At 46.1% G+C, this 14587-nt stretch overlaps 1 protein-coding gene across 4 annotated transcripts in view; it reads left to right on the plus strand.

Moving 5' to 3' along the window:
• Window positions 1-14587, plus strand: part of USP2 (ubiquitin specific peptidase 2) — a 30457-nt gene that overhangs the window by 10544 nt on the left and 5326 nt on the right. For 3 of the 4 annotated variants that reach the window (XM_027835678.1, XM_027835680.1, XM_027835679.1), the window contains exon 3: window positions 14219-14269. In XM_027835678.1, the coding sequence (XP_027691479.1) occupies window positions 14219-14269 (51 nt within the window). Of the gene's footprint in view, window positions 1-10717; window positions 10869-14218; window positions 14270-14587 lie in introns of those variants that run through there. The other variant, XM_027835681.1, reaches the window with a different exon arrangement.

A 14587-nucleotide genomic window follows, 5' to 3' on the forward strand; every position in this document is an offset into this window, starting at 1 on the left:
ATGGAATGATGCACAGAACAATGCTTTAGGAATTCAGAAGAAGAAAACATTATTGTGGACAGGATGGACAGAAAAGGTTTGACTTCATCTGGCTTTTACTAAGCAATGGGAAGGAAGGAAGGGAGGAACGGAGGATCCATAAAGCACCAATAGGTGCTTCTTATTGTTGTGCTAAGTGCTTTAGAAATTATCTCATTTAATCCTCACAACAACGCTGAGAAAGTAGGTACTCTTAATCATATTTTACAGTTGAAGAAACTGAGGCAGAGAAAGGTTAAGTGACTTATCCAGAGGCCAGTTTTAAACTCAAGTCTTCTTGACTCCAAGCCCAGCATTCCATCCACTGCCCCACTTAGCTGTCAGTAAGACTTAAATAACTGGAGAACAGTGGGGTAGGACGTTCTAGGCAGGGAAAACAAATGTGGGAAGATGGGATTGGGCAAAGTGTGGTAGGGAACATTAAATCATTTGGGTCATAGCAGAGAGTGCATCTAATGAAGTAGTGGGAGATGAAGTATGTCATGATGTAGGAAGTATTTAATGACCAGAGACTATCTATGTGTGTGTGTATATATATATACCTACAGAAAATTTCATATTTTTGTCAGGTTAGTGGATGTGTCATAACATATCATATGGACTGAGTTCTAATTGTTTGGATCTCCTACAAAAGTGGCCTCATCCTCTCAGTTCCAGACCTCTAGAACAGCTTCAACTTTGCACCAGAGAAGGAAGTAGTGAAGTGACAAATTCCAGTGGTACAGATACAACTCCCTGCAGATCCTTCCCTCGTTACTGGGAGTGACCTACCAAAATCTCAAGTAGCAGAAAAGTCCTCTAGAGCTATTTAAACAAACATTTAGTAAGCACTTCCTGAGAGCACAAAGATATGGAATAGAACAGTTCCTATTCTCAAGGAGCTTGAAATTTCAAAGGAGAAAGGACATGTACAAAGGTAACTCGATGACAAGGTAAAGTGTGCTAAGTGCAAGGAGAGACCTAGAGTTCTGTGATTTTAAGAGGAGAAATAAATTCCAGCTTAGAGACTAAGGAATAATAAGGAATACTTCATAAAAGAGGTGACATCTGAGAAAGAGGGAGGGAGGGAGGGAGGATCCCTCGATCTATGATTTCATCAGTGTGTGAATTCCTCCCTCCACCGAAGGACCGCAACTAAACTATCCATAACTCAGTAGAGAAATACAAGGCAGTTGCCTGAGACTCTGAACTTAAGTGACTTGCCTATGGTCACACAACTAATGTCAAGGTGAGATTTGTAGCCAGATTCAAATATGACTTCAGGTCTAGTCCTCCATTCACTACACCAGGCTTCTCTTCAACTGTTATTTATATAGCGAGTTAAAGCTTGCAAAATGTTCTACATACATTATTAGCTCATTGAATCTCACAACCCTGTGAAGTAAATACTACAAGTATTGTTACCCCCATTTTACAGATGAAGAAACTGAGGCACACAGATTAAGTGATGCTACATTAAGTGTGACCACAGGGTCACAGCTAGCAAGTTGTTTGAATCAGCATTTGAACCCAGGTCTTTCTGATTCCAAGTCCAGGACTAAACCAAGCTGCCTGCCTAAAGGGAAAAGTGCCAGAGATAAAAGGTCACTAGTTACGAATAGCCTATTTTGAAGTAGTCTGGGGCAGAGGTGATGAAGGGCTGAAAGATGAAGGACTTTTTGAGGGTTTTTCAGGCCTTCATTACCTCTGGCCAAGACAGTTGAAGTAGCCTTCCAATAGTGGGTCTCCCTGTCTCCAATCTAACCTCTATAAATTGCCAAATTAATATTCCTAAAACACAGGTTTGACAATGTTGGTCCCTTGTTCAAAGGTGAGTCCCTATTGCCTGAAGGTAAAATAAAAATCCCTCTTTTTGGCTTTCCCAGTCTGGTTTCAGCCTACCTCTCTAGACATATTACTTCCTTTCCCACCCTCAGTGTTTTAGGCAAAGAGTCTTCTTGCTGTTTTCCAGAATGTGATATTCCATCTCTCATCTCATGCCTGGAACACACTCCCTCCTCACTGAACCTCGGAGAATTTCTAATTTCCTTAAAGGCTCAGTTCATGTGCTACCTCAGACATGAGAACTTTCCTTATTTCCCCCAGTTGCTAGAATTCCCCCCCCCCCAAGAAAGTCTATTCACTTTGTACATATTCTCTATTTACTTCTTTCTGTTGGTGGTGTTTCCCCCATTGGAATGTAAGGAAGGCATGAATTGTCCTGGTTTTGTCTTTATAGCCACAGACCTAGCCCAGAGCCTAGCATGAGCTGGTGCTTAATAAAGCATCATTTGTTGAATAAATGAATGGTTGAATGTAATGAATGAATGAATTGTCATGGGGGAGTGTAAAGGAAGTGATAGATGCAGATCTGTTGCAGGGGTAGCTATTGTCAGGACACAGGTCCTGACCTTGGGTGATTGAGAGAAGGATGGAAGAGCCATTCATAGAAATCAAGGTTGGAGAAAGGGCAGATTGGAGGAGGGGAGTAGTGGGCAGGAAGATAAGGAGGTCATAGGATCTTGGAGGCCTTCAGTCCCACCTTCCCCCATTCCCAACTCCCCCGTTGTGTAGATTAGGAAACTTAGGTTTAGAAACACGGTGAATTTGAGATCCTGGCTGGGTCAGCTCAGCAAATAATATGTGTTAAAGTGCTTTTCAAACTGTGAAGTACTATTATAAGTGGAAGTTACCATTTATAACGATGATATAATGATGACGATGGCATTACCATCATCGTCATAATGGTTAGGTATCTAGGAGGAAGTTAAAATCCAGAATTACACAAGCCAAAACTGGAAAGAAACTCAGATCAATAAATATTAAATGCCTGTTCTAGCATGTCTGGGAATACAAAACCAAAAATAAAATAGCCCCTGCCCTCAAGAAACTTACATTCTTTTGGGTAGGAGCAAGGGATACATTCAGACAGATAATAAATACAAGGTTGTTCTGAAGAAAGATAACTCTATTTTTGAAGGAAGAAGTGGGTTCCAGTAGCCTGAGGATAAAGTACCAACCCTTCTTTTTGGCATTGGAATGCCAGCCCAGTGGAACATGATCTGAGCCTTGAGGGAAAATGAAGATTATTAGAAGAAGAGATAAAAGGGATACAGGGAACAGCCTTGTACAAAGGCATAAGATGGGAAATAGAATGCAAAGTTCAAGGAATAACTAGTAGTCCAGTTTGGCTGGAATGTAGACTACATGAAGATAGGGGATGATATGAGATAACACCAATAAGGTAGGTCAGAGCCAGGCTGAGAAGTCTGTATTTTATTCTAGAGAAAATAGGAAATCATTGACAAGTCTTGAGGAGAATTACATAGTCAGCCCTATGCCTTCGGAAGATTATTTTGGCAGCTATGTGGAGGAGGAGGGTGAGGGGAGAGACTGGAAGCAGCGGGATCAATTAGGTGGCCACTGCAATAGTCTAGGACAAATGAAAAAGTAATAAGGGCCTGAACTGGGGGGTGGGGCAGTGACAATGTATGTGAAGAGAAGGTAACGGATCTTGGAGATACAATCAACAACTTGGCAACTGATTGAATACGGAGAATGTTAGAGGGAAGACTCTAGGCTTATGAACTGGATGACGGCCATCCCTCAATATCTGACAATGGTGCCCTCAAAAACTCAGGAGGCTTGGAGAAGAGAGGTGAGTTTAAGGAGAAAGGAAGTTAATTCCATTTGGGGCATGTTGAGTTTGAGAAACTGAAGATATAGATTTCAAGCTGGAAGGGACCTTAGAGATCATCTTACCCAAATCCTTTGTTTTTCAGATGAAGGAACTGAGACCCAAAGAAGTTTAGCTAATTGTCTGAGGTCATGAAGGTTCTAAGTACTAGAGTCAGGACTTGAATCCAGCTCATCTGACTCCAAATCTGGTATTCTTTTCACTAGACCAAGCAGCCTTCATGACAGTTGACAATGTGGGATAGAACAAGATTAGAACTGGATATGTAAATTTGGTACTCATCTGCCTAGAGGTCATCACTGAAGACAGGGAAACAGATAAAAATGTAAATTTGACATTTCACTCACCCATTTCAGAAAATTTCAGCAGAGAAAGAAACCTGATGGGCCAATGCCATAAACTTTTCTGTGTAAAAGATTTATTGTATCTGTTTTCCTTTCCTTCCTTCTTCCTATCCTCTTCTTTTCCCCTCCCTCCAAAGACATGACTAGTTCCTGATGTTGGAGCGAGACAGAGCCTTCTCATTTGCAGCTTAGAATGGGAACTTGACCACTTCCTCTAATAGGAACAAGCCTATGCTATTGGCAAATTGATACTTTGGAATCACATCTTTTAGTTTATTCAGTCAATCAATAAACATTTGCCAAGTAACTACTGTGTGCATGGCACTGTACTAGGTGTTATGAGAGCTACAAAGATGGATGAGCACAGTCCCTGCCTTCAAGGAGCTTAAAATCTAATAGGAGAAATAAATATCTGTAATCGATGTTCAGTCATTTTTCAGGCATGTCCGATTCTTTGTGACCCCATCTGGGATTTTTTTTGGCCGAGATACTGTAGTGGTTTGCTATTTCCTTCTCCAGCTCATTTTGCAGATGAGGAAACTGAGGCAAACAGGGTTAAGGGACTTGCTTAGAGTTACACATAAGTATCTGAAGTCAGATACTGAACTCAGGAAAATGAGTGCTCCTGAGTCCAGGCCTGACAACTGTCCATTGCTCCACCTAGCTGCCCCAACTGTAATAAATAGCTGTATATAATAAAGGCCACATGACTGGAGCAAAGGAAATGCTACCGAATTCAGAGAAAGGTAGAAATCACTCCCAGCTAGAGGCATTAGAGAAAGATTCCAAAGCACTGGCATTCCTACTGGAGCTTGAAGAAGGGCTTGACTTCCAAAGGGCAGAAAGTGGAAGAAAGACACTCCAGGTAGAACATGAGTAAAGATACAGAGATGGAAGTATTCAAGAAGCTAGGGGAACTCAACTAGCTAACTTAGGTTGGACTCCCTCCCTCCTGATTTTCTTATGTTTAGCTGCTGCCTTTAATCAAGAGTACCATGGAAGGCAATATCGCCACAGTGGACATTTAGGATGACTCAAGTTACTGATAACTTAAGAGAGTGGCAGTGGTTGGTGTACGGGAGGTACTCTGCCTTTGTAAGGATGACCAAAGCAGGCCCTAACATTGAAGATATAGTAATACCACCAGGCCTTCACCCTGTTCTGTTGATATAGTATCTATCTGCAGCACAGAAAGAATTTGAGGCCAAAAGGAGAAAGAGAAATAGTTTTGGAAGGAAGAAATCAGAAATTCTAAATTCCTAGGCCTCTTCTACCCCCTCCTCCTGTACTTAATGCCTCTGAACTGTGACAGGCATAGTCTAAAAATTAACAGACTAGGAAGGAAGGAGAAGAGGCTTCCAGTGGAGTAGGTGCTGTTCCCGAAATTCAGGAAGCTGAGGAGGAGGAAGATGGGCCCAGAGCAGGTAGAAGCACAACCCAAAGAGGGAATCAAGCCAGCACAGGTGGCTTCTGGCCTTGCTAGGGAACTGGAAGCCTCAATACCCAATTCACTGTCATCCCATCCTACCCACCCCACCTCTGATGGAAGGACAAGCTGTTCTACAGAGTCCTGCCAGGACTGTGCCTTAACCCCCTGCAATCCTCCCTAATCCACCTCCGCTCCACCCCCTCCAGCTGCTCTCTCTCCTGGCCCTTGGCACTGAGCCTCTTCTGTTCAGCTCTGCTCACCCTCCCCAGGGAACAAAGTAGAGCAGAAAGCAACAGTGAGGAGATACTTGTTATCCGAGGTCCCTGCAGAGGACAAAGTCACCAGGCTGGACATCTGCCCCCTTTCTCCCCCGAGCCACACTGGGAGCCAGGAACTGAATCAGGCTGGGCCCTAAGTACAGTCCTCCCTCCCCACACCCATGTTCTTCCAGGGCCTTCCCACCCCCTCCTCACCTAACTTATGTGCCTCAGTCTCTGGAATCAAGATCTGGAAGCCCAAGTTTAGGAATACCTGGGTTCTCTTTGCCCCGAAGGCTGCTGACTCAGTGCCCTAAGCCTAGGTTTCCATTTGCTTAGTGGCAAGTGCCACTCAGGTAATAAATCATGGTCACATCCCTCTTGGATGGGACTTTGGACTTTAACAGTGACCTGAAGTGAGCCAGGGGTTACTCCAAACAGGGCAAATAAGGACACCAAGGACAGTCCTAGGAGTTCTATGGTGAGTGGTTTGACCTTCCTCTCTTCCTCCTCTTCCCTCCCCTTGGCTCTTTTTACTCAACCAAATTAAATCCTTGCCCTATCTCTTGTTTCTTCAGAATGACAGCTTGACACCTTGAGGCCTTCTCCCCAGCACAAGATACTACCCCCTCTCCGAATTAGCTTCGAGTTGCTATCCCTGAGGATTCGATTGGATTTGTGTTTGATAAGTTAGGAAAGTCTCCTAGAAGAGAAAGCCAGGAAGAGTTGGGGTCCCCTAGCTAGGAGAAAAAGCCAGATGCCAAGAGTCAAAAGTGCATTCATTCAGTAGTTTGTGCTTAGTTGGGCATCTGAATACCTGAGTTTGAGTTTCACACACATCCAGTGTTGCCTGACTGATGAAAGGATTTTAGTTAGGAGAAAGTTAAGGGAAGAGGCTCCAGTTTTGCCTCTCCAGCCTTTAAACAGCCAGAGAAAGAAAAGTTAGAGGGAGTAACAGGCCTCAGTTTCTCAGTCTTTGAACAGTACTTTCTTTGCCATCTAATTTCTGACACACGCCACATTCCCTGCCGCCCCCCATCCAAATTCTGGATGACTCATTGACAGAACTGGCTCGAGCTATGCAGGGGTTAATCAAGGTCTGAGAGAATGTTCCCTGCCTCTGGGGGAGCTGCTCCACTGATCATCAGGATTAGGAAGTGAACACTATGTCCAGAGCCCAGGGTTGGACACGTGGCCCCCACTCACCTCACTGTATACTTGGAACTGACTTCCTGATGAACCCAGGTGTAAGAGGAGAGGGAATATATGCTGGTCTCTAAAAACTTGCTGACGCAGGCTAGTTCCCCCCAGGGTACAGTGGAATTCAGAACTTGCCACCTCCTATCAGTAACCTGCTTCCTAGAAATCATGGCAGGGGGTGGGGGTGGGGGGTGGAGGGGAATGGATAGTGTAATGTGGAGAGTGCCATCGGCAGACAGGGTATAAAGAAGGTAGGGAACCAGGGATCTGCTTACCTCTGAGGAGTTACTCTTACAGCCCCATAGACAGTAAAATGATTGATCCCTTTCCTCCCCCTACAATGAAACCAAACAGGTGGCAACCCTCAGAGGGTTTGTGAGTTTCAGAAGCCTCTGTCCATTCTTCCCAGACTTCCTCAGTCAGCAGCATCTGAGATACGGCCTAGAATCATAGGGATTTTTGCCTGGCTTGCTTTGAAGAGGTAGTCAAAGTCATTGACAGAAACTGGAAATTAAACATTGTGGCCAGTTAGAAGGGAAGTAGAAAACTGCTGCCCTCAAGAAGAGTAGGCAGAACAAACAGATACAGAGAAATTACTATCTTGGCCTGGTAAGACTGGTACAACTTAGAGTAACCTATTTTTTCAAGGCACAGGAAAGGGAACTGTGACCACATAGCCAAGGCGGACTGAAGTAAGATAAGTGGGTTCAACCAGATGGCCTCTCAGGTGCCTTCCAGTGCTAAGCCTATGAACTTCCTCTATCATATTTCGCTTCACAAGCTCCCAGAAAAGGATTCTCCATTCTGAGGCTTCACTCTCCTTAGTTATCTTCCTGGCCTTCTCTGGCCAAGGAGAGAGAAGAGGGGAACATGGCTGCCCATTCTGAGAAGGGATAGAAAGTACCATGGTGGCACAGGAAGAGAACTGGATTTAAAATGGCAGAAACTGAGTTCAAATACTGGCCTTACTACTTACTTACTACCTGGGTGTGACCTTGGGCTAGTTATTTATCTTCCCTCAGCCTTGGTTTCTTCATCTGCAAAAATATAGATATAGATCCTTGGGCAAGTCCCTTAGACTCTCTGAGCTTCAGTTTTCCCATCTGCAAAATGGGGATAATAATATTTAGAGTATTGAGGACCCACTGAGACAAATTATGCAAAGCAGTCACTATATAATTGTCAGCCATTATTACTGTCTGTTAGGATACCTGCCTCTTACCAGTGTCCCTAGGCAGTTAAGTCAGCTCTTGACTGCAGTAGGAGGAGTCTGTCTGCTTTACAAGAAGGAACACACCCTGTCACCTTTACTCAAGAATTTGCAGGATTTTCAGGCACTTAATCCAAAACACTCAAAGCTGTCATCTAACAGACTATCAGTTCCTTCATACCAACACCTCATTTTATTGCCTACTCCCTCAAGAAATTGGCAACCGTGACCCTCAGTTTTCATCTCACAGACAGCCATTACAAAAGATGCACCCAGAAAAGCAAATACAAAAGACTTTATGAAGCAAAACATAACCAGATGCAAATTAATACAATGTGCTTAAACTATGTGCTTAATTGCTGAAGAGGACATGGTTAATGGAATGTTGAAAGCTAAGTGGGTAGGTAGCAATGTAAAAGTTTCATGGAGGAGGTGAGTTTGGAAGGAGGAGAAGGGATGTGGACTGGCAGAAAGGGGTAGGGGATTTCCCAGAGAAGCGCATCTGTGCAAAGATAGAATGAAGTGGGAGAAATCAGGTTGCCTGAAGAGTACAGTGTGTGGGTTTGCTTTGCTCACAGCAGGGAGTATGGAAAAGCAAGGATGATGAGATAGTAAGAAGCAATTAATGAACAGTCTTAAAGGAAAGGTTAAGGAGTTTTAATTTAATACAAGGCAATAAAAAACTGATTTCTAAGCAAGGAAAAATGACATGATCCAAGCAATGTATGAGAAAAAATTGTTATTACGGCAATGTGTATAATGAATCAGGAAGAAGAGAGTTTAGAAGTAGGAAAGCCTGGAAGGAAGCTGTTAGAGTTGTCCAGTTATGAAATGATCAAGACTGGACAATGGGGTGATAGCTGTGGCAGTCTACCCCTTTAACATCCATGCAGTCACAGAATCCCTGGCATATATCAGCAGGCATAGCCCCACCAAATTCACTCTCATCACCCAACCTTCCCAACCATTACAACCACATCCATGGGCTACCATTTCTTAGGGCTACCAGACAACCCAGCTTCCCAAACTTCAGCATGAAGCTGAAGGTATTTGGGTAGCAAATGAACAGTGTACACACCATGCATGCGTACAGGACACACTATCCATGTGCCCATGGCCATGTGGACACCATTTGTGTACATGTGAATATGAGCAGGCCTGTTTTTATGAGAGGAACAGAAGGAGCCCACAGATGAGTAACAGCACACACTGCTGCCTCTCTGAATATTTTTAAATGCTGCTAAATATAGCCTATAAGCTCCAAACAAGATACTTTCTCCAGGCAGGTCCATGTGCTGCACCGAGGGGGAGGGATATAGAGTCAGGGATAAAATTCTCTAGAACCAGGAGGCCCCAAAGAAATATGCAGGCTGAGATTATGGCCACTGTGAAGATGAGACACCAGCTTGTGACTTAGCTGAAAATCCATTTCCCAGAAAAGTTTAACTGTCTCTTACCCACCCTCTGCCCTGCAAAAAGCCACTGAGATTCTTGACTTATATCTTTGGGCTATTTGGTTCAAATTTTCTCTCTACCAGCTTGTAGCTTATAAAATGTTAATGCTAGATGTGGGAGACCCTGGTTAATGAGGGTAAGTATGGTGTTTGGGGGAAGTGGGAGGCTTCTAAACCATGGGCATTTCTCCCTGGTGATGGCAAAAGATGGTTTTTCTCCATTCTGTAAGTGCACTGCCTTTGCGGGCGGGCCCCAATATAGTGGAAGAGGCGCTAGATCTAGTACTGAGGATTCCAACAGCCCTCGTGCTGGCTGTGCCCTTTCTGTGTGGCTTTGTCATTTTACCTCCAGGTCACATTTTTGGCATCTAAAATTAACCCTATCTTTGCGGGATTCCAAGACACTAAATGCCGCGCTCGAATCCTGGCTCCGATGCTTACTATCTGTGTGACCTTGTGCAAGGGCCTCAGTTTCTTCATCAGTAAAAGGGGAGTTGGACTAAATGACCTCTTGAGATCCCCTGTAGCCCTAAACTCTGTGCCTGTGCCCCCTGCCTGGAAAACTAGAGAGGGTTGGGGAGGGGGGAATCCTAGTGTAGGCCCAGGCCACCCCCCCACCCCCCCACGTCATGGGCCTCGCGCGAGGCGGAGGCCTTGGCAGGCCGAGCGCCCCACAACGGCCTCTCGAGCCGGTGGGCGGTCGCGCGCTCCCCAGCCCCGGGGCCCTCTCGCGCGCACTCCACCGCGGCCCGCCCCCGGCCCGCCCCCCGTGACGTCAGCGGGCTCGAGCCTCCGGGCCGCTCGGGTCCGACAGTCGCTCGATCGGTTGGCTGCGCGAGTTGCCAAGCAGGCGGCGGCGGAGGTTGTGGGGGGCGGGTCTCGTGATCCCAGTGGGAGCTGCTGCGGCGGCAGCGGCGGGAACCCTGACGAGGGCGGCGCTGCGGGGCTCGGAAGCGGTTACCGGTCAGCGGCGCGAGCCGCCCGCTCGCCAGGGTCGCCGGGCCCTCCGAGCGGAGTGTCCCCGCCCGGCTCTCGCGCCGCCGGCTAACGGCTGTGGGGGGAGGGGAGCGGAGCGCCGCTGAGCACCCCCGCCGGCCGGCCCGCCCCCCAGCATGCGCACCTCGTACACCGTGACCCTGCCCGAGGAGCCCCCCGCAGCCCCTTTCCCCGCCTTCGGGAAGGAGCTGCGGCCCCGTGCCCCGCTCCCCCGCTCCCTGCTGCTCTCCACCTTCGTGGGGCTCCTGCTCAACAAAGCCAAGGTACGACGGGACCCCTCTCGCCCGGGCGGGGGCCGCTCCTTTCCCGCCGCCCCCTACCCAGCTCCCTGCCCCCCCCAGGTCAGCTTCTCCTTTCCCAGGTAAGCCCAGAACAGGACACCCTTTGGGACTGCTCCCCAACCCCAACCTGAATTGTGGGGATCCTGACACTTCCTGACTGGCGTCGGGACAGGTGCAAGGGCAGGGGAACCTTAGTAATGGGGTCTGGATGGCACTCACGGACCGCCAGTATATAGACCCTCCTAGGCCGGAATCCCAGCACAAAAGACATTGTTTCCAAAGCGTGTCCCTGGGCTTTGGGGAAAGCCCTGTGACCCTGTGAAGGGCAGAGCGGCTGTGGGGGGGGTCTCCCCAGTTTTCTGTGGGCCAATTCAGCTTTGTTGAATGAAATCATATGCCCCTAAAATTTATAAAACACCTTAGAACAGTGCTGGAACTTGGAGACAAATTGACCTCTCCTTCCCTCCTCCCTTTAAGAGAGCAGAAAGGGGCAGGAGCTTGACAGCTATTATGTAACAGGCACTGCTGACTCGTCCTGGCAGAGCATGGTTTGCCCCGTGCCAGAGCCACGCCAGGTTTCTGGGCTTCAGCCAGGACCCATGGCTGACCCTGTCAGAATAGGTGAAATAGTCATAAAGGTGCTCTCCTAATGATCCTGGGTGTTAAGTAAGTCTCAGCTGAACTTTCTTGTGACCTCTGATCCCTCAATATCTTCTTTTTATGTTCTGGTGTAATTCAGGGACAATTTCTTTTAACTTGTCAGCCCCTCCCATATCTGTCCTGACCTTCCCTATTCTTTCTCTGAAGGGTGAAGGCTGTTAGATACAGGTATTAAAGAGGTGGAGGAGGAAACTTGTCACTTTCTATAGATACTGTCACTGAATCACAGTTCTAATGACCATTTTTAAGAATTGCTTGAAATTATCAGAATTCCTATAGTCTAAGGGAAAAGGGGGCAAGAAGCTAGTTGAAGTCTCCTAGTTCCTCAATCTTAGTCTCTCCTTGTTGGTCCAGAGGTGGAATTGTTTTTGGTAAGAAAGGTCACTCCTGGGACATTTTGTTCCTCCCTAGAGTGGAAAGTGCTGACTTTCCCTGGAGCTCCTAATTTCCTATTCAATGGCAGACTATCTGGCTGAATGCAAAGCAGCATTACTCTCCTTTGGTTCCCCACCCTTAGACTACAGCAGTTCCACTTCCTGCACATGGGTCTTAGTATTTGGCAAGAAGGATGAATTCAAGAAGTTGTATACAAGCAATTATCCCCCACAAACCTGGAGACGGGAGTGGGGGGCACAAGCTGAGGGGCAAAACCAAAATGGATAGTAATAGTGAGTGATGACATTCCTTGTTTGACCCTTCTTCTCCCAGGCTATCAATTCCTAATTTAAAACGTCTTGGGGAAACCTAGGTTGAAAGGTGACCGTATATTCTTCTTCTAGGCTATTACTATAGATTTAATACCATGACATTGGTAGACACTGATATCGGCACGGTTGGAAGGATGCTCATGGCCCCAGTTTTTACTTGGCATGCTAGGTTAAAGTGTGTAGGACTATGCCAAAGACAGGTATTAGATGGTGTCTGAGGGCGGAGTTTTCAGCATTCAGTTAGGAATCCTCAAAAGAGAAAATGTATTAGTCTCAACAATTTGTTGGATCTCATTGTACTTCTTCAGGGCCACTTGCAAATTTTTTTGATCAGGTTTCTACCCCAAAGATCACATGAACAAATCTCTTCCTTATCAGGATGCTGCTACAAGCTAGACTGCCCTAACCCCTGAATATTATTTTCTCTTATTTAGTTAGGGCCATGCAGTATCAGCCCTGGCATCCTGTTTTCTTTCTCGGGTATGACAGCTTTCATATGGTATTAACATACCTTTCCCTGTGACTACATATTTAAGGGCCTTTTTTCAGTGGTACAATCTGACTTCACATGCTGGGATTCAGCTTTGTAACTGAGGGAGATCTTAAAACTTAGTTATGAGTTCAACAAAGCAACATTTAAAAGAAGGCCCCATATCTACCCAGCTCTCTTTTCCCTAACCACTTCTCTCGGGGTAGTGAGCCTCTGACAACTATGTAGGCTGTCAGTGTATAGCAGGAGTAATTTTAGCCGAGCTATTTCAAGCTCCTGTTCTGATGAGGGTTGAGCTGGCCCCATACAAGCCCCAGCCAGTACAGCTCTGAAGCTGTCTGATCCTGGACCATCTCCCTAGAAGCAGAGGTGGCAAACATCTTGAAGATACTATTTTAACCCTTTTTGACACTTTAGACTTTCTGCCTACTTGGATTAGTAAAGGGGCCTTGACAATGGGCATCCTGACTTCCTGCCTGAGCACCTGTTCTACCTGCATCACTTCTCACCAGCCCCCATTATAGGGATGTGAGTAAGAATAGCACCCTTCAGCCAGACTTTTATCTCTGCTTAGCCACCTGAGTGATATCAAATCACCCTAATTTGCCATCACTAGGATTCCCAGCCAGTAGCCTCTCAGGATGTCAGAACCCAAGCCATGGAGCCAGGAAAGGAAGATTCTCCTAGTTCTTAATTCATCAGCTCTTGGGAGTTGAGCGAAGCAGGAAGGAATTCCACCTGTCAATGGCATTTTGGACTGGCAGAGACTTGAGCTTCTCTCAGCTGAAGATCTGAAAACATGGTTTATGGTTTATTTCATTAAATTTTTCAAGCCCTCTTTGAAGTGGCCATTGTAGTTGTTCCCACTTTGTATATTGGGCAACCATGGTAAAATTAGGAATTGTTCACCTTGGGCAAGTCACTTAACTTCTCTGGGCTTCATTTTCGTCATCTGTAAATTGAGGGGGTTGGACTAGATGATCTCAGAGATCCCTTCCAGCTCTAAAATCCTATGATCCTATAAGTCAGAGCCATGAAGAAAACCCCAATTTTTTGACTTGCAGTCTCCCATAGCCAGGAGTAGAGGGAAACACAAATGTCCTAATTCCTATTTCCCAGCCTTAACAGCTAGCCCTTGCCTGCTGTAGAGGAGAAAAGTAGTAAAGATAAGTGAAAAGGTGAAAAATAATTAAATAAAATAGTTTTTGACAAAAAAAAAAAAGCAAAATTCTGAAGAGCACTTTTGTTTCTCTGTTGGAAAGGCATTCTTTACCCCTTTTTTCCACAAGGAGCACAGACCTGGGAAGTAAAGAGAGCCTGATGAAAATAATATCTGTGGCCTGGTGCTCATGGCTTAGGGAAGTGCAAGGCCCCTATCAGAATGGGGCTATGGACCTAGCACAGGCCCTGCCTGCATAGCTGACTAGGCTTCTGCCTAATGTTTCATGCATTATTTATTTTTTCTTTTTTTGCAGACCTCCAAGAGCACCCAGGGTCTGGCTGGTCTTCGAAACCTTGGGAACACGGTGAGTACTCAGCCTAAACTGCACATCTCTACCCAGCCCAGCTGTTCCTCAGGACTCCCCCTCCTGTTCCTGGCAGAGCCATCCTAACTAGAGGCGCCCACCTAGCTGTAGGCAAGATAACCACCTGCTCAGCCAATTGGTACCTTCTTTTCCTGGTTGGCATTTCCCAGAATTATATGGTGCCTTGCCTCATTTTCCCAGAAAAAAAGTCCTGCTGAAGGGGAGCTGCCCTTTTAACTGACAGTGGTAATACCCTTCCTGATCCTTCCCCTCAAGGGTATCCCACTATTTTCTACTCCTTTATTCCCAATCTTGCCC

This window comes from Vombatus ursinus, unplaced genomic scaffold (assembly GCF_900497805.2).
Source record: "Vombatus ursinus unplaced genomic scaffold, bare-nosed wombat genome assembly UNPS02014816.1, whole genome shotgun sequence".
In the NCBI taxonomy this organism is placed as follows: Eukaryota; Metazoa; Chordata; class Mammalia; order Diprotodontia; family Vombatidae; genus Vombatus; species Vombatus ursinus.